The sequence below is a fragment of the Neophocaena asiaeorientalis genome, unplaced genomic scaffold (assembly GCF_003031525.2).
Source record: "Neophocaena asiaeorientalis asiaeorientalis breed wild unplaced genomic scaffold, Neophocaena_asiaeorientalis_V1.1 scaffold30, whole genome shotgun sequence".
Classification (NCBI taxonomy): Eukaryota; Metazoa; Chordata; class Mammalia; order Artiodactyla; family Phocoenidae; genus Neophocaena; species Neophocaena asiaeorientalis.
The window spans coordinates 17,910,340-17,928,152 of NW_020174923.1; the positions used below are offsets into that span (position 1 = coordinate 17,910,340).

At 51.8% G+C, this 17,813-nt stretch overlaps 2 protein-coding genes across 2 annotated transcripts in view; one reads left to right on the top strand and one right to left on the bottom strand.

Moving 5' to 3' along the window:
- Positions 1–4,071: 4,071 nt before the first annotated feature.
- Positions 4,072–14,295, top strand: TMEM101 (transmembrane protein 101). The gene is made up of 5 exons (XM_024761145.1): positions 4,072–4,277; positions 10,622–10,988; positions 11,313–11,493; positions 12,378–12,524; positions 13,247–14,295. The coding sequence occupies exons 2-5, from the start codon at positions 10,852–10,854 to the stop codon at positions 13,553–13,555; spliced, it is 774 nt and encodes a 257-aa protein (XP_024616913.1). The 5' UTR covers positions 4,072–4,277; positions 10,622–10,851; the 3' UTR covers positions 13,556–14,295.
- A 962-nt stretch (positions 14,296–15,257) lies between these two features.
- Positions 15,258–17,813, bottom strand: part of NAGS (N-acetylglutamate synthase) — a 4,513-nt gene continuing 1,957 nt past the window's right edge. The window contains exons 5-7 of the mRNA XM_024761146.1: positions 17,354–17,525; positions 17,073–17,255; positions 15,258–15,875 (exon numbers count right to left, since the gene is read on the bottom strand). Of these exons, the coding sequence (XP_024616914.1) occupies positions 15,722–15,875; positions 17,073–17,255; positions 17,354–17,525 (509 nt within the window). The 3' untranslated portion in view covers positions 15,258–15,721. The remainder of the gene's footprint in view (positions 15,876–17,072; positions 17,256–17,353; positions 17,526–17,813) is intronic.

Consider the following 17,813-nt stretch of genomic DNA (forward strand, 5'->3'; position numbering starts at 1 on the left):
ACCACTGAGAACTCATCTAGAAAACAGTGCCAGGTATATAAGTTAAGAAGGGGATCCAGGGTTGGGAGCTGCATGTAAGTGGAGTAGAAGAAATAAAGGGGGTGGGTACATACATGAGACCATCTGTTACAGGACTGGTTGGAGGAAAAATGAGAGAAGACTGAGAAGTATACTTTCATACCAGCTGCCATTGGCCAAAACTTGATTTAAAGTACCAAGCCTTTGATTTAGTCCGCGTGGAAATGTAGACTTCTGGAGAAGATAAAAGAGGGAGAAGAGAGGCGCCCTTGCAAGGTCTAGAAAACTGAGAGATGTGATTAAAGAAGTGAACGTGGTTAATGGGAAATGGCAGTCCTGGAAGGAAGCTCTGTGTCACGTGTCCCACATCATCACTTTCTCCTCATTGGTCTCTAGGTCTGTGAATGGTAGACAATGGGTACCAACTGTTTCTGGTAGGAAGCACTTTTGACTCTTTGGTTTTATTTCATGAAATGGTGTGGGGGAACTTTGAGCAATTCAAGAGGTGGAGTTAGTATGGTGGGAAAGACATGCAGTGTGGAAGGAAGAACAAAGGCTTTGGAGACATAAATAGTTAGCTTCAAATTCTCACACTTCCATTTCCTCCCTTTGACTGTGGATAAGTCATTTTATTTGTCCAAGCTTTAGTTTCCTCACCTGTAAACATGAAACTAATGCTCGTCTCCTAGAACTGATGTGAAGGGTTAAATAAGATATTTAAAATGCTTAATACTTAGAAGGTACTCTGTAAATGTTAGTATACATGTTAGCTTGGTCCTGGGGTTGTTAAATCTGGAGATGAGATTGAATTACCTGGTTTTCAGAAGCTCCAGCTTTGTTTTAGAAGTCTTTGTTTAGATGCCATTTTAAGTGAGGCTAATATGTAACACATTTGGGCAGAGATAGGGGGCCTCGGAGCCCTGCCCTCTCAGTCTCTTACAGATCTCGTCCCTACCTCTTCCCTGAAGTCTCTGAGAAGTTTCTTTGATTATAATTTGAAAACCACTCATTTTACAGAAGGTGAGTGGGTTCCACCAGGGCTAAGTGACTTGTATGGAATACTGCCACTGCCCACAGTGGCAGTGCTGGAACAAACGCCAGGCTTTATGCACTTGTGGGCTCCTAGTGCTTCCCTGTGACTTCACGAACTGATGGTGTGTGTATTGTTCACTTTGTTAGCCAGGTTTGGGGTGGAACACAGAGGAGCTTGGTGAGAGGGGCAGGAGTTGTGCCCTGGATGGAAAGAACATTGAACTATTGAATGTGGTGCAGAGGGCTTGCATCTATGGTGGAACACGTACAGGGGGTTTTGCAGTGTTTCCTTAGTTTTGAGGCATTCTCCTTTCTCCTGAAACACACATACCTTTACACCCCAGCACCCGGTCACCACCGCACTACCACATACATGCCTTTGGGTTTACTGCTATTTAGAGCGTCTGGTCAGTATGGTAAAACAGCCTTACCACGGTGAGTTGATACTGAATCTGTGCTGTTGTAAGTCTGAACAGCTCATTGCTGACTTATGTTTGGTGTATTGAATATTGCTCAAGCACTTCAATATTAGTTAAGGGGCTGCAGCCTAGGAACCACTGATTCACGGTAAAGGCTCCTTGACATTTTTTTTTAAATAATTAATTTTATTTATTTATTTTTGGCTGAGTTGGGTCCTTGTTGCTGGGCGTGGGCCCTCTCCAGCTGCGGCGAGTGGGGGCCACTCCTCATTGCGGTGTACGGGCTTCTCATTGCGGTGGCCTCCCGTTGCGGAGCACGGGCTCTAGGTGTGCGGGCTTCAGTAGTTGTGGCTCGCGGGCTCCAGAGCGCAGGCTCAGCAGCTGTGGTGCACGGGCTTAGTTGCTCTGCGGCATGTGGGATCCTCCTGGACCAGGGCTCGAACCCGCGTCCCCTGCATTGGCAGGCAGATTCCCAACCACTGTGCCACCAGGGAAGCCCTCCTTGACATTTTTGAAGGTAAGAATGTGTGTGTCAAAAATCTGTTTTCCCATAAGACATACTGGTAAAGGAAGATGTAGAGGGCTTTCAGTCATGCACAGAAATAGAATCTACTGTCCTGCTGATGTGGAGGATACTGAGAATGTGTAATACTAGAAGCTTAGAAGCTGCATTATACGGGATGTGTTGAGGGGACAGGCTGGGGACAAGAGTTTGGGAACTGGGATTGGTCATCTGGGTTGGAGGATAGTCATTGTTTACATGGCAGATTTGCTTTCCCATCCCTGCTGGAGGCCGCCGGTGCCAGAACGTTCCCCTTTAAGAAACGTGAAATCGTCATGTACTGCCTAGACTTCAGGGGTTTAACATAACGGCATGAAGTACTTTACAGGTGAGAAAGGGGTGCTGTTGGGCTGCCATCCACTGGTGATAGACTGCTGCTGGGCAATGAAGTTTCAGAATGGGTTTGTTCTTTATTATAAAAGCCTTACATGGCTTGTTACAGGAAAATGAGAAAGCAAGGCAAATATTTTCCATCTACCACCCCCCAAAACATTATTGACATCTTTCATATCCTCTAGATGTTAACACCCTTCTCCCTGACCCTTGCATTTCTGAAAATGCAGCGTGCTTCACCACGTCAAAAGAAACTTGCCCACCAGTTCCCTCATCCCCAGCCCACAGAGTGCACTCTTTAATCAGTTGGCACCTTAGAATTGATACATGTAAGATGTATGGGGGCTAGGTGATCTCTAAGATTACTTCCAAGCTCAATAATCTGTTCTATTTTATTTTATCTTCTCTGTCTTTTCCTACAATATCTTGCTTCAGTGCCACCTGTGAAGCCATCTTTGACAGTGAAAATGGAAAGGGATTCCTACAATTTGTTTATATCACTCATACCATGTGGCATGTATAACCTGCATTATAGTTATTTGGGTTTATCTTAAATGGTCTGATGAGGAATTTTGAGGCCCTAAGGCAAGGATAATGTATTATTCCCTAGCATCCAGCCATCAAGGTAAGACTGAAGGTAGAGTTTTGAAAGTCATCAGTTTAATAACTGGATGAGTTGCCTGAGCCAAGATGAAGAGTGGTCCAGGCTGACTGAGTTTTGAGGAAAGCTTGAAGTCAAGTTTGGAAAAAGGATGAGGGACCAGTAAAGAACATGGGAGGAGCTGGGGAGGAGGGTTTACCGGGTTCCAGCTTGAACAGCACCGGGGCCCTCCCCCAGGTTTCTCCAGAGCAGACTTTGGCAGCTAGGACCAAGGTAGGTCAGATTGTGGCCTCCCAAATTTCCAGTTTTGTTGAAAAGACTAAAAAACTAAGTTCCTGAACTGGCAAGGTAAGGCAATTCTCTAGTGACTTCTCAACCAACCTCTCTTCCCTTTCTCCCAGCTAATCCTGATGCTGACTGCAACAGTTAGTCTTCAGTGGAGGGACTAAAGTGGTGGCTGCTTCTTCTGATCTGGCCCCTGTTCTGGTCTGTCTCGTAGCTTAAAGTAGTTGCTTATGCTTACTGTGGGGAGGTACGTGTACTGCTCTAAAGAGAATATTCTGGGATGGCTCCTGAGATGTAATTTAAGCTGAAATCTGAAGAACAAGGCGCCAGCAAAGGGTGCTTGGTTAGAGGGACCAGCAGGAGGTAAAGTTGAGGTTGACAGGAGCTTAGGGATGTTTAGGAACTGCTAGAATGTAGGAGGCTGAAGCCTAGTGAGCAAGATGGAGAACTTGGCAGGAGCCAGATCACGCAGGGCCTTGTAGCCATTGTCGCAGGGACTGGAATCTCCGCTCTCGACACAGTGGGAAGCTGTTAGAGGGTTTTAAGCTGTCAGGGGATGTAGGCTGATGTTAGATGGCAGCAGTGGAAGCAGAAAGACTTGGCATTAAGCGCCTGTTGCAGTGGTTCAGACAAGAGATGGTGGTGGCAGAAACATTGCAGGACTGATCGGACTGGCTAATAGATTGGATGGGAGGGCAAGTTGGTCAGAGAAAGAGGAACTAAGAATGACATCTGAGTGGATGGCCAACAGTGGGAGAGGAAGAGGTTTGTGGGAAAGTGGAGTTCTGTCATTTTGTCTCACCCGTGAAAAGCTGGAGAGCAGATGGCAAATGGGCAGCTGGATAACGAGCCTGGATTTCAGAGGAGAGGAGTGGGCTGGAGCTAGACTTTTAGGAGTTGTGACCTCGTCCTGAATGCCGAGAAATGGATGAGGATCCATGGCCACGGTAGGGGTTTTGGCCTCTGATTGAAGGGGGCTCTTCCTCCATAATAAAGAGGAAGGAAGGAGAAGATAGTACCGCTGCAGGTGAGTTTGTAGGTTTGGCAGGGAGATGGGGGTGAAGGAATATGTGGCCGGTGGCTCCGTAGACACGCGAGGGAACCACCTTAAGATTGCTGAGTGCTCTTCAGGGGTGCTGCTCATGCGTTAGGGTGTAACCGCGTGGCCACTGTGTGAGTCATACTGAGTGACTCGGTGTAGACACAGCGTGGATAGTTGGCTATAAGCGGGATGGGAGGTTTATCAGGTCTGTACTGTGGTGGGAGAAGGGAATTCAGCTGAGGATGTTTGCAAGGGGGAGTGATTATAGCGGTGGTCCCTTGACCCCTACAATGCATGCTGCTGTCAAATACAGTTCAGTTCTTGTTCAGATTAACCTTTATGAAAGTGTCTTGCCGTCATTCACATGCACTGGCTAAGGGAAGGATATGCAGCCATGTAACTCCAGAAGGCAGCGTGTGAGCAGTGTGCTTCTAGGCAGGATGCTTCTAGTTCCAGGGGTGGCCCAGGTGTGGTATCCGAAGCTCAGCACAGGTATCCTAGCACTGAGAAATGCCAACGATCTTGGAGCTTGTATGGATATTTAAACTGCCTCCCAGTTTAAATATCCACTCTTATAGCATCCTTGACAGGCTGCCCCTACTCGAACACTTCCATTGATGGGGAGCTCATTACTTTGAAAAGCAACATGTGATAGCTGTACCTCGCCGTTTGGTCCTCCACGCAGCAGCTCTAGAACTGAGGCTAGAGCTCCAGTCTCCTGCACTCTAGTCCTTGCTCTTTATGTCCTTGAGTGAGGGTCACTGAAGTAGCTAAACAGGCAGATATGACTGGGAGCTGTCTTGTCTTCTCCAGTGAAATGGCTTATTTTTAGCCAACTATTCCAGCCTCTTAAGAGCTTTTAAAAAATTTTGGTGCTATAATCTAATATACTAGTTATCCATCCCAATGTTGTGTTCCAGTTTTTATAAACTGTTTTTTCATATTATCTAAAGGGATATCATGAGAGAGTTTAATAAGATCCAGATGTTTGTCTGTGATAGCCACATAACAACTCTTATCAAAAAGGGAAGTAAGCTTGTGTGGGTAGACTCACGTGGGCACCTAGTGCCATCATGTTTTCGGTAATGATGAGACTGCCTGTTTCATGAGCCCTTTTTGAATTTTGTTAACTGTTGTTACACTTATCTGACTTTTGAAAATTGGAACTTGTGCTGCGTTCTAGTCTCTGGCAACCCTCTGTGTGTAATGTTTTCTCAAAGATTATTGACAGTGATTCCTCAAGTTTTTCCGGTATAATTTGCTTGAACCAGATCACACTTGAATTAATTCAAAGGGGCTCAAGTCTGATCAACCACAAGCCGAGACTAATTTCCCATGTTGGTGGTGGCTCAGCTGCTCTTACCATTCTGGGCATCATCTGTATTATTCACCTGTGACTTTGACTTCTTAGGGGGATGTTTGGCTGGCATGGGAAACAGTGGCCCACTCTTTGGGGCCTTGTAGCTTAGTGGTTAGGCGCTTGCCTGGATTCAAAGAAGCCTGAGTCATGTCAGATTTCACCTCTGCCACTAGTTAGCAGTATGACTTGGCAACTTACCTTGCCTTGCCAAGCATCAGTTCCCTCATCTGTGAAATGAGTGTCTTGGTTGAGAATTAAATGAAGCCTTTAATGAGATGCCTGGCCCTTGGTAACCATCTCTTCCATACGGCCATTATTATTATTCTCTTTAAGAGTTTGCTGGGTGGGGCTCGTGAGCACACTCAGGAACCTAGAGAGAAAGTAACTTGTTTAGCCTCCCAGGGCAAGGCAGAAGCACGGGGTACCCTGGCCCCAGACCCCTCTGTTTCAGAAGGAGATACTGGGTACTCCTGGAAGGCCAGAGTGGAGTACTTTGACCTTCGGCCTAGTGAGAACAAGAGCGAGCGTTCCCTTCCTTTGCGTCCAGATGTCTTAGGCAGGAAGTAAGAATGAAAGAAGAGACACCTGGCTGCTTCCTCACTTGAGGGAGGGCTCCAAGGGGCCTCCAGCTGCCATCCTGACAAGAAGTAGAGGAGGGCCTGGGTCTCCAGAAGGGAGAAAGAGGTGGAGGGGGGAACACCTGCTCTTAGAAAAGCAGGGCAGGGTCCTGCTCCCCTGGATATAAGGCCAAAAGGCCTTGGAGATTTCCTCAACCTGTCCTCCATCCCCACCCTCAGGATTATGGCTTCCTGAGAGCTGATTGCTCCTGCTTTGCGGGGTGGGGCTCTGGCAGGAGGCCAGCAAGGCAGGTAACTAGAGCTGAGCTTCCTCTGCCATTCCTGGGCTGGGATTGCACTCAGCAAGTAGTGCCAGGAATATATGTGAGTGCCCAGGGCTTCCGCCTGAGGCCCTGACCTCAGTGGCCAGATTAGGCCAGGATCTAGCTGAAGCTCTTCTTGTAGGAGAAGGCAGCGTTTCTCCTGCGATCGTGTGGGAAATAAGTGAGGTGGGGTGTGGAGTGTGAGTAAAAAAAGGTCGAGAGGATTAAAAAGGCCATCTTCCTCGATTGCCTTTCATCCTAGTAGGAATAATGGAATGGGGGCGGGTGTCTGGGGCTGGGGGATCTGGTTGCTGGGGTCTCAGGCTGAAGTGGCTTTTGCCAGAAGCCTAGGTAGCAGGTAAAATCTTGGGAGATGGAGGGAAGGTGACCTCGAGACCATATTGGGGGACCTGGCAACGTGGTGAGACCTCTGAATGGTGTTGGCGTGTATTTTTCTTTCCTAGCATCACCGTGCTTCCCCAGGCTCCTGGGTGGAGGAGTGTGGCGTGGGCTCTCAGCATCCATGACGGCCTGGTGCCATCCTCACTCCAGCCCCTCGTGGGGCAAGGATGGGGCAGGTGTGGCCACTCCTTCCTTACGGTGACCATGGCCACAATGGTGGCATTGGCCTTGCTGGGAGTCTGGCAGCAGTGTGGCCAGCACCATGTACCTACCCAGCCTTGGGCACTGTGTGGACTGTGGGGGCCTCCACTTGCTCAGCCCCCTCCCAGGCTCCCTGACCGTTTAGCTCTTGGAAGCTGAGCCACAGTAGTCTCAGCCACCTGGCAGGTGGCTCCTTCCAGGGCCTGTGGGGACTGTGGTGCCGCTGCTTTCTCACAGTGTCCCATGGGATCTGGCTGGTGGAGCCCTGGGTGAGGGGCCTGGGTTTCCTGGAGCATCTGGCCCTCAGCCACACCAGCTGGCTCACCTGTGCCCGGACTTTTCCATCACCCTGTGCTCTCTGCTCTGTCTAGACCTCTCACAACCTGCTTGCTACCCTGGAGCCCTGCAGCCTGTGGGGCCTGGGAAACTTGGGGCAGCTGGACCTGAGCCACACAGCCGGGCTGAGCTGGGCACTGCTGGAGCCAGGGGCCTCTTCCACCTGTGCGGGCAGGGCTGGCTGGGAACCGGCACAGCGAGTCAGGGGCGCCAGCCTGGAGGTGCTCTCTGGCTGGGACCAACGTCAGCAAGCAGGAGGCTGAGGCCTTTGCAGCCCTGCAGGCGCTGGGCCTGCTCTCTATTGTAGGCAGCCTGCTGCAGCATGTCAAGTTCAAGATGTGGCCGGCATCCGGACAGCAGGCATGCTGCTGCTGCTGGCCAGCAACCCCTGGGTCTGCGACTGACCTGCAGTGGGCCTTTGGGAAGCTGGACCACCTGTGGCACTTGCGTGTGGCTGACCTGGGTAGCATGACTTGTGATGGCCCCGGGCGGCTGGCGGGGCGGTGCTGGGCAGTGTGGAGCCCCAGCTCTGCCTTGGCTAGGTATCGGGCACCATTCTGGTCAATGCGGCTGCAGTCATGGTTGAGTGCAAGTACAGGTGGGGCCCCAGGAGAACTGGAGAGCAGGGGAGCCCTCTAGAGAGGCAGCTGGAGGAGGGGGAGAAGATGAAGCTGTGAGAGAGGAAAAGGGATGGTCCTTAGAAGTCTTCGGGGCTCAGTTGTCTGCCCAGGCGGGGTGGGAGGAGTGGTGGGAGGGGAGAGAGAAATGGCTGTGTTCATCTCTCAGGGCCTAGGGCCAACCACCCTCCTCACATATTTCCCCCGATCTAGCACAATGCCATCTTTTCCAGCCCTAGAAAAAGAGGGATCTGGCCCCTAGTCCTCAACACTTCTTTGGGGAAGAGGACACTAAAAGGTAGAAACTGAAGACCAGAGGGAACTGGGGTGGGATGGGTACAAGGAAAGCATTAATCCTCATCTCCCTCCCCTTCCTCACACATGTCCCTGGCCTCTGCTGTTGGGGACTTCATCAGAAACTGGTTGCTAAAGTTAACGATGGAGGTGGGGTAAGGGGACTGTTCCCGTGGGCACAGCCCAGGCAGGCTCCTAGAACTATTTGGTGGATGTACACTATCCCAGTTCTCAACACCTTAGCTCCTTCCCGATGGCTGTGCATCTTGTCCCGTTTGAATCGGGGTTGGGTCAGGAGACTGGAAAAAGAAAATCAGTTGGAAAGTTGATTCTGTAGTATGTGCCTGCATTTTGGTGAAGAAAACTTGCCTCATGTGGTGGGGGGTGGGAGGGGTGGGAGGGGAAGGCAAAATGACCTTTAACCCAGTCTTTTTCTCATTCCCCTTGACTGGCGTCTTCCCACCCAGCAATCACACAATCTCATTCCCTGGTTTTCTGCCTGGATACATCCCTTTCTCACATACCCAGGCTTTATCCTAGTGACTGTAAAAAATTAGATGTGAAAAGGTGTTTTGTTGTCCCAAGCTTTCACTGGCTGATTGGGAATTTTAAATTCATATTGTCAGAAATGTTTCTTGGGCAGGAGGCCCCTCTCCCAGGGAAATGAAAACAGACCTCCTGAATTAAACGGCCTTGTGGAAGCACTTGTAGAGTCTTAACTTGAACATCAGAAGATGAATTTGTATGTTGCGGGGTGGTGGTGGGGTGTGCAGGAAGATAGGTGGGGGTGGCTTTGTGGTGGCAGTCCCAGAGTGTCCAGAACTTTTGCTCATTTACTTATTCAACAAATGATTCCTGAGGCAAGAAATAACGGTAACACCTTTTCATTTATTTATCTATTTGGCACACGTTTCCTGAATGCATCCTGTCTACTAGGCCCTGAGAATATAATTGTAAACAGAAACCAGACACTGTCCTTGCCCTCATGGAGCTCACAGTCTAGTGTTAATCTAGTCATCAATGACAACAAAAGAATCACAAATATATAATTGCCAGTGTGCTGATTCAAAGGAAGGGTGCCTTTTGGTTATGAGAACATAAAACAGAGGAACTAAGAACAAACAGCACCGAAGGAGAAGTGGGGAAGACCAGTTGGAAACCTGGTGCAGCTAAACTGACAAAAGGTGGTAGTTTGGGCTAGAGTGGGAGCGTCGGAGCTGGAGAAATGGACTGCCTGAGTTGTCCCATATGTCCACATCAGATCTGTCTTCTCTCAGGGGACAGAAGGAAGGCAGACCAAGATCACACTTCTCTACAAGTGGCTCTTAGGAAAACCTCTTTTTTTTTTTTAACTTTTATTGGAGTATAGTTGCTTTACAATATTGTGTTAGTTTCTACTGTACAGCAAAGTGAATCAGCTATATGTATACATATATCCCCTCTTTTTTGGTTTTCCTTCTCATTTAGGTCACCACAGAGCATTGAGTAGAGTTCCCTGTGCTATACAGTAGGTTCTCATTAGTTACCTGTTTTATACGTAGTATCAATAGTCTATATATGTCAATCTCAGTCTTCCAATTCATCATACCCCCTCCTTTCCGCCTTGGTATCCATATGTTTGTTCTGTACATCTGTGTCTCTATTTCTGCTTTGTAAATAAGATAATCTATACCAATTTTTTCAGATTCCACATATATGCGTTAATATATGATATTTCTTTTTCTGACTTACTTCATTCTGTAAAGACTCTTACAGTTTCTCGGTCCACCCATGTGTCTACAAATGACCCAACTTTGTTCCTTTTTATGGCTGAGTAATATTCCATTGTATATATGTACCACATCTTCTTTATCCATTCCTCTGTTGATGGACATGTCCTGGCTAGGTTGCTTCCATGTCCTGGCTACTGTAAGTAGTGCTGCAATGAACATTGGGGTGCATGTGTCTTTCTGAATTATGGGGAAAACCTTTTACCTTCAGCTTAAACAGAAGCAGAGGGATTTCCTCTGGGGTGTGTGTTGTGTACACCATTTATTGAACCCCTACTATGTGCTCGAACCAACACTGTCACATTTAAACCTCACAACAACCCTGTGAGATAGGTGTCATCTCCGTTTCCCAGATGAATCTTGGAAAGTGTAGCAATATGCCCGAAGTCACAGGGTTGCATTAGGGGTTGGAGCCTAAGTTTAGCTGCATTCAAAGGCTAGTTCGCTTACTGTTCCCTCCTCTACTCTAGTTTTCAACTTTGCAGCTACAAGAAGGGACCCTTGAGCCTCCATGGTCAGAAGGAAAGACAACCCTGCAGCAAGAACACCTCCTTCGGTCCAGAACTAGAGAGCGAGAGCTTTGTTTCCTGACGGAAGTGGGGGGAAAAAAAACCCGCGAGAGCCGGAAGTTGTGCGTCGCGTCCTCGCGCCGGCCTCCTTGGCCGCGGGGTGAGGCCGCGGCGGACTGCCCTTCCTCAAGATGGCGTCGAAGATAGGTTCGCGACGGTGGATGCTGCAGCTGATCATGCAGTTGGGTTCGGTGTTGCTCACACGCTGCCCGTTCTGGGGCTGCTTCAGCCAGCTCATGCTGTACGCTGAGAGGGCCGAGGCGCGCCGGTGAGCAGGCCCGCGCGGCCGCCGAACGCGGTGGGGGCGGTCCGGCCTGTCCCAGCAACGAGGGTGCGGTGAGGTGGGGAAAAAGTTGCGGCCCAGAAGTTGGGACCCTCGGACTGGGAGGAATTGGGACCTTGGACTTGTTAGGGACTCTGGTCCGGAGCAAGGTGGGCATGGAGCGTAGTGTGGGGGTCCTAGCTATGAGAGGGGCCGCCGGTTTGGGGAAGCAGTGGAGCTTGCGGGAACCTAAGGGGTCTCAAGGCTCTTTTCCCCGCTTCATTCTGTGCTTCATTCTGTCCTCGTTCCTTCCCCCTTCCCGGCTCGCAGGAAGCCCGACATCCCAGTGCCCTACCTGTACTTCGACATGGGGGCGGCCGTGCTGTGCGCTAGCTTCATGTCCTTTGGAGTGAAGCGGCGCTGGTTCGCTCTGGGGGCCGCACTCCAGCTGGCCGTTAGTACCTACGCCGCCTACATCGGGGGCTACGTCCACTACGGGGACTGGCTGAAGGTGAGCGCCTCGGCCCTAAGTGGGACTTCGCTGGGGTGTTGGGGAGCCAATGCCCGGGACAGTTGGGCGATGCCTGGTGCTATCCAGGAGCACAGTGCGAAGCCTGGAAAGGCTGAACCCCCAGGCGTGTAGAGGTTATTACAGACGGCGAGAATGGAAGGACCTTAGACACCACGCAAACCTCCCCTTCAGAGTGTGGAAACTGAGGTCCAGAGATGCAAAACGGACTTTCCCAAAGTTACACCACAGTTAGCATTACAGGTGTGACCAGAACCCAGGTCACCTGGTTCCCAGAACCCTTTAAACCATTAGTTATCTCAGACTCATAGGGCAAAAGGGACCTTAGAGAGTACCTGGCCCACCCAACCGATTTTATGAAATTTAATCCTAGGGCAGCATTTAAGCCTGTAGATGCCAGGACCTGTGCCAGGCACTACAGGCTTGGAGATAAGCCTGGACCAAGGCATTACCCGCAAGGAGCGGACTGTCAGTCCAGTAGGGGAGGCAGATGTGTGAATAGCCATAGGACAGTGAGATCAACGGTTAGTTATGGAACAGCGTATACTATATAGCAAAAAGAACATTGGGCTTCGAGTGTGCAGACCTGGGGGTGGGGAGGGGGGCAACGCTTGGTATCTGGGTTCTGCCACTTACTTTCTGTAGGACCTTGGACAATTTTATTAACCCCTCTGGGCCTCCGTTTCTACTTCTGGTAAAAAAACAAATTACCTATCTCTGCTCTACCTGCCCACCACACTTGGAAATGGTAAGAGGGTTCATCAGGTGGAATGGGATGTATAGAGATGGGCGGTTCTGCGCTCCGGGAAGCCAGGAGAAGTGTGGTGGCTTCAGGTCCTGACTGGGGTCCCCTCGCCTTGGCCTAGGTCCGTATGTACTCTCGCACAGTTGCCATCATCGGTGGCTTTCTTGTGCTGGCCAGCGGTGCTGGGGAGCTGTACCGTCGGAAACCCCGCAGCCGTTCCCTCCAGTCCACCGGCCAGGTCTTCCTGGGCATCTACCTCATCTGCGTGGTAGGTTGGGGGACTGTGGGCTGGAGGTGCCTGACTGGGAGTGAGAAGTGAGCCCGTGCCTGGCTCCCGGCAGTGGCCCCTGCCAAATTCTGGGCCTCGGGGGCCCTTCAAGTGCCTGAGACCTGGCCGAGAGTCCCTTCTTCCGGCATTATTGCCACTGGGGAGAGAAGAGGATGGGTTGACCCTTCAGTCCCAAGCCTGAGAGCCAAAAGAATAAGCGGGACGGGTCCTCTCATGGCTTCAGCCCCCAGAGGACTGGGAAAGGGGACAAAGGAGAGGTTTGGTAGAGTTCAGGTCCCAGATGGGACTCTGCCACTTAGAGCTGGTGGGGCTGCCTATTATGGGTAGCCAGTTATGTCCTCCCTGGTGCTCGGGGAGGCCAGTGTGGATGGGGATGTGAACAGGCCCCAAGTCACTTGGCTTCATCTTAGTTGCTGGGCACCATCTCCCATGTGCAGAGCTCTGTATTCAGAGGTGAGAGCCCCGGTCTGACTGTGGAACCTCCTCCCTTCTGAGACCCCAGAGTAAGGAGAGACAGAGGTCCTAACCCCATGGAGCTCCCTAGTCAGATGGGGAGACACAGGCTTTACTTTCAGAAAGCCCCAAGTCTGAGAGGGGAGTCAGAAGCCCACCTCGTAGGGGCTGCTTGCATGCCAGGGGTGGCCTTACCCAGACAGGCTCCTCAGCCTGTTGGAGAGCCTTAGAGGATGGTGTGTCTCTAGGCCTACTCGCTGCAGCACAGCAAGGAGGACCGGCTGGCGTATCTGAACCACCTCCCAGGCGGGGAGCTGATGATCCAGCTCTTCTTCGTGCTGTATGGCGTCCTGGCCCTGGCTTTCCTGTCAGGCTACTACGTGACCCTGGCTGCCCAGATCTTGGCTGTTCTGCTGCCCCCGGTTATGCTGCTCATTGATGGCAACGTTGCCTACTGGCATAACACGCGGCGTGTTGAGTTCTGGAACCAGATGAAGCTCCTTGGAGAGAGCGTGGGCATCTTTGGGGCCGCGGTCATCCTGGCCACCGACGGCTGAGCTGCACAGCGGGAGTCTGAGATGGGTGCGGGGAGCCACTGAGGGCTACCCTACCTTCCTCCTTGCTGGCCCAGTTATGTTTACTTATGCTTTTTGGTCTGTCTGTTTGATCACTTGCGTTGTGTGCATGTGTGTGCGTACGCATGTGTGTGCGTGTGTTGGTAAGAGGCAGGTCTCTTCCCCAGTTCCTGGGCTTGGGCCTCGGTGAGGTGGGAGCCCTGATGACTCTGCCTTACAGGTTTCTTTTTCCTGTTTGTTACGAGGAGAGCTGAGGCCAGCTGCTCCCGTGGGTCTCCTGTCCCAGGGAAGGGAGTAAGGCAGGGCTAGGGTGGGGTACTGAGAGCGGGAGACAGAGGAGAACCGGAAGTGAGCCAATGTGAAACAGTCCCTTTTGCACCTGGCAGATGCAGCTAGGCTCCGCAGTGCTTTTCTGAGACTGAGAGCGAGCCAGTGTGCACGTTGACACTTGGCTCAGGCCCAGGAGGAGCAGAGGGGCCGGGCACCACGGAAGTCATGTGGGCTGTCAGGGTGTGCCGGGGGCAGAAACGGCACTAGCTGTCACCCACCTTGAGGGTAGAGCAGGCCCCAGTTTACTCTGGGGTTTGCAGGGGTGGGACAGGCAGCAGCCAGCTTCCTGCCTCTGGCCTTCTGTTTCCAGCTCCGTGGTTGGCCTGGCGGGGGTGAGTGCCCTCCCAAACACCAGACCACGCAGTCCTCCAAAAATAAACATTTTATATAGACATTTGGCTTTGCTTCTCTGTTCTCCCCACGGGGCACTTAGCCATTGGCTGGGATTGATCTTGGGTTTCTTGAAATACCATATCTGGTTAAGCCCCACCTTGATCCGCCCATGATCTTCCCCCTGTTTTGAGAGTTCCCACAGTCCTTTGGCTCTCTTTTCAAGAGTCTCCAAATGCTCCCTGTAGTATATGCTTTGACCTTTCACTTCAGTCCCTCTTGTGGCTTATCTTTTCCTCCCCATTTGGTGCCAGCTCTTTTCGAAGAAATCTTTGGTGAGGGCAGCTAGAGGGAGAGAATTGATATTAAGTGTCACCGTGAGGCCGAGGAGTTTTCATTTCACAGGTGAGGAAATGGAGGCTCAGAGAAGGTGAGCAGCTTGCCTCAGGCCACAGAACTGGATTCCAGGTCAGGTCTGTCTGATGCCCACGCCCAGATATGTACGGGACACCAGCCCTCTCCTGGGGGTTGGTTGTGTCACAGCAGCCCCGTGTGTGTGCCATGGTGACCCTCTCCCTACTCGTCTGCACACCTCCTGACAGAAAGTAACCCCAGCAGCCAGTATGGTTCTTGGCACATGGTGGAGGACAAAAATGTGAAATGAAACCTCAGGCTTTGGACTCCTACCCATCTGAGATGTTCTCTTCCTGCAAAGATGGAGACACAACCTCCAGGGGGGCCCAGGGGAAAACATCCAAGTCTGGGCTTGGCCCTGAGCCCTGCCTGGAAAGGGAGCTGGGGCTGCTGTCAGTCTGGTCTGTGGCATGGAAGATGTTTCCTAACTAAGGGGTAGGGGAGTCTCTCTGGGGACTGCTGACAGCTGGGGGAGGGAGGTGGTGGCAGCATTCATCTGGGGGCCTCGGCCTCATTTAACTCCTCTCTTCCCTCTAGGAAGAGGTTCCCCAGCCCTCAAGATCTTGTTTCCAGAGGGTCACTGCTAATTTCCTTTCAAGTGTGAGCTGACTTTCAGACAAGTATTTGCATTTTAATCAAGGTCTCCTGAAAAGTTGCAAGACCCGAAGGAACTAAAACGAACGGTGGAATATCAGGCAGATGTGGGTGATGTTTTGGGCAAGGGAGCCTCAAAACAGCACAGAGACCACAGACACTGGCCCACCCTTAAGCCTTGAGTAGAGCCCTCAAAGGCAAGCCCTCCTCCCCCCAGATCCCTAGACTGAAAATTCAAGGCCATCTGGTTGTGGCTTTGGAGCAAGCAGGGGGTCTTGGGCGGGCCCTTCTCCTCCCTGCCCTTGTCCTCACTTGGGTGCCCCCCTCTGGGCAGGGCAGGGTAGAGTAGCGGCTGCTGCCTCTACAGCTCACTCAGCCAACAAGCCTGGTCCGGCCTGTGGCTGCCTCGGGTCACCTTCAGCAGGCACGGCTTTTGGTCCACCCTGGCTGTCCCAGGGCCTGCAGGGCTGGTACAGAGGGTCAGCTGCCTGGGTCAGAAGCTGGTTTGCAGAAGGAGTCTGGCAGCCCCTTGGCGTGGTTGACCAGCTCGTAAGAGTCCCGGATGTCGGCTAGGCCAAACCAGAAGAAGATCCACTGCTTGTTGGAGAAGCTGCCGTCGCTGTGTTTGAAGTACCTGGTGGAGGTGGGAGACAGGTTTTAGGCAAGGCCAGTGCTCACTGCTCACTGGTTCATTTACCGAGGACCTGCTACAGGCGCACCTCGTTTTATTGCGCTTCACTTTATTCTGCTTTGCAGGTACTACGTTTTTTACAAATTAAAGGTTTGTGGAAACCCTGTGTGGAACAAGTCTATCAGGGTAATCTTTCCAACAGCATTTGCTCACTTCATGTCTCTGTTGCATTTTGGTAATTCTTGCAATATTTCAAACCCTTCACCAGCAAATAGATGATTATTCACTGAAGGCTCAAGTGATGGTTAGCAGTTTTTAGCAATAAAAGTATTTTAAAATTAAGGTACATACACTTTTTTTTTAGACATAATGCAATTGCACACTTAATAGACTACAGTATAAACATAACTTTTATATATACTCGGAAACCAAAAAATTCATGTGATTTACTTTATTGCAATATTCACTTTATTGTGGAGGTCTGGAACCAAACTGGCAATATCTCTGGGGTATGCCTGTACATGCTGGACACTCTGCTAGGACCTGTGGTGTGTAATCTGATTTCATCCTTATAGCATTAGCCAATAGCCTGGTGGTGTTATGCTTTTTTCACAGAGAAGCAGCTAAGGCTCAGAGAAGTTAGCTAACTAGCCAGAGTCACACAGCTAGGAGGGTTAGAGTGAGGCCCTCTTTTGCTCTCTCCACACTGCCTTGGCTGTGCAGCCCGGGGAGGGGGGTTCCTGTTCACTTCTTGGTGCCCACAGAGCAGAGTAGTGGGGGATGAGGTGATAACTGCACAAGGAAAGAGAGGAGGGAGTGTTCCACTGGAGATGCAGTGGGCCTGGGGTCAGAGCTTGGCAACTCGGCCTGGAATAGAGCCCTGAGGTGCTGGATTTCTGCAGACCCTGGGAGAGGCAGGCTGCTTCCCGGGTGGAGACTGTCTTCAAGGAATCTACCCTAGCCGGGCAGAGCCGGGTTAAGTGTGCTCTGCCTCTAGGGAAATCTCAGGCTCCGTGTGTGGTCCACTCCCTGGGGAATGTGGGGCCACACTGAGCGGGCCATTTCCCTTGGGGAAGAATGGCTAATGAAAGAAGGGAGGCCCAGCCTTCCTGGCTGGTGGTCCCCGGGGCGTAGCTGGCCAGAGCTGGAGAGGAGAGTGGGGGCGCGGCCCAGCCCAGAGCCGGGAGGGGCGGGACCTACCAGGGATTGATGGGGTTGGTGACCCGGGAGCGCCAGAAAAGCGTCTGCAGGTCCCGCCGCAGGCGCTCCCACAGCATCTGGCCGGAGCCTTGGCCCTGGCGGCTGGAGCTCACCACAAACTTGTCTAGATACGGGGTGCCCCCAAGTACAGGCTCCGTGGTCAGAATGGCAGCCGCGTTGTACCTGGCGCAGCGGGGGAGAGGCAGGCTGGGACCTCTCCTTGGTCCAAAGCTCCCCGGCTCTGTCCCTTGGTCCCTGCCCTCTGGGGCCCGCAGGCTCACCCCTCAGAGACGTAGACAGAGTGCAACCTCGGGCGCAGCGAGGCCAAGTAGTCGTCCCGGAGCTTTTTGCCGAAGCTGACGTTGACCAGGTTCACTAGGAGGCCCTGGTCCAGGCTGTCCAGGCTGCGCACTCGCAGCATCCGCTCGGCGTTCTTGAACAGCGTCCCGGACCCTGGGGGTGGGATGGAGGAGGAGGGGTGAGTTCGGCCCGAGATCCAGGTCCCCTCCGCTCCTCCCTTTGCGCAGCCTGGTGGGGATTCCAGATAGGACAGGGGCTGGTGGGGCAATTACTCTCCTTGGGAGCTCTCCATAGTGAGACGCTTCCTAAGATCTGCATAGATTTATGCGCGATTTTCACTCAGGGATTTGCTTTTTCCCCAGGCGGTTTGTCCCTCAAGTCCCGCCTATCGCCTGTAGTCCCACCTACCTCTCCTAGTCCCGCCTACCCTTGCCCTCCCCC

Bases quoted from the DNA above. Each gene is read 5' to 3' on its own strand.
- TMEM101 (XM_024761145.1), top strand. From the start codon at position 10,852: ATGGCGTCGAAGATAGGTTCGCGACGGTGGATGCTGCAGCTGATCATG. The intron at 11,494-12,377 runs GTGAGCGCCTCG...GCCTTGGCCTAG, and splicing joins ACTACGGGGACTGGCTGAAG to GTCCGTATGTACTCTCGCAC. The intron at 12,525-13,246 runs GTAGGTTGGGGG...GTGTGTCTCTAG, and splicing joins GCATCTACCTCATCTGCGTG to GCCTACTCGCTGCAGCACAG.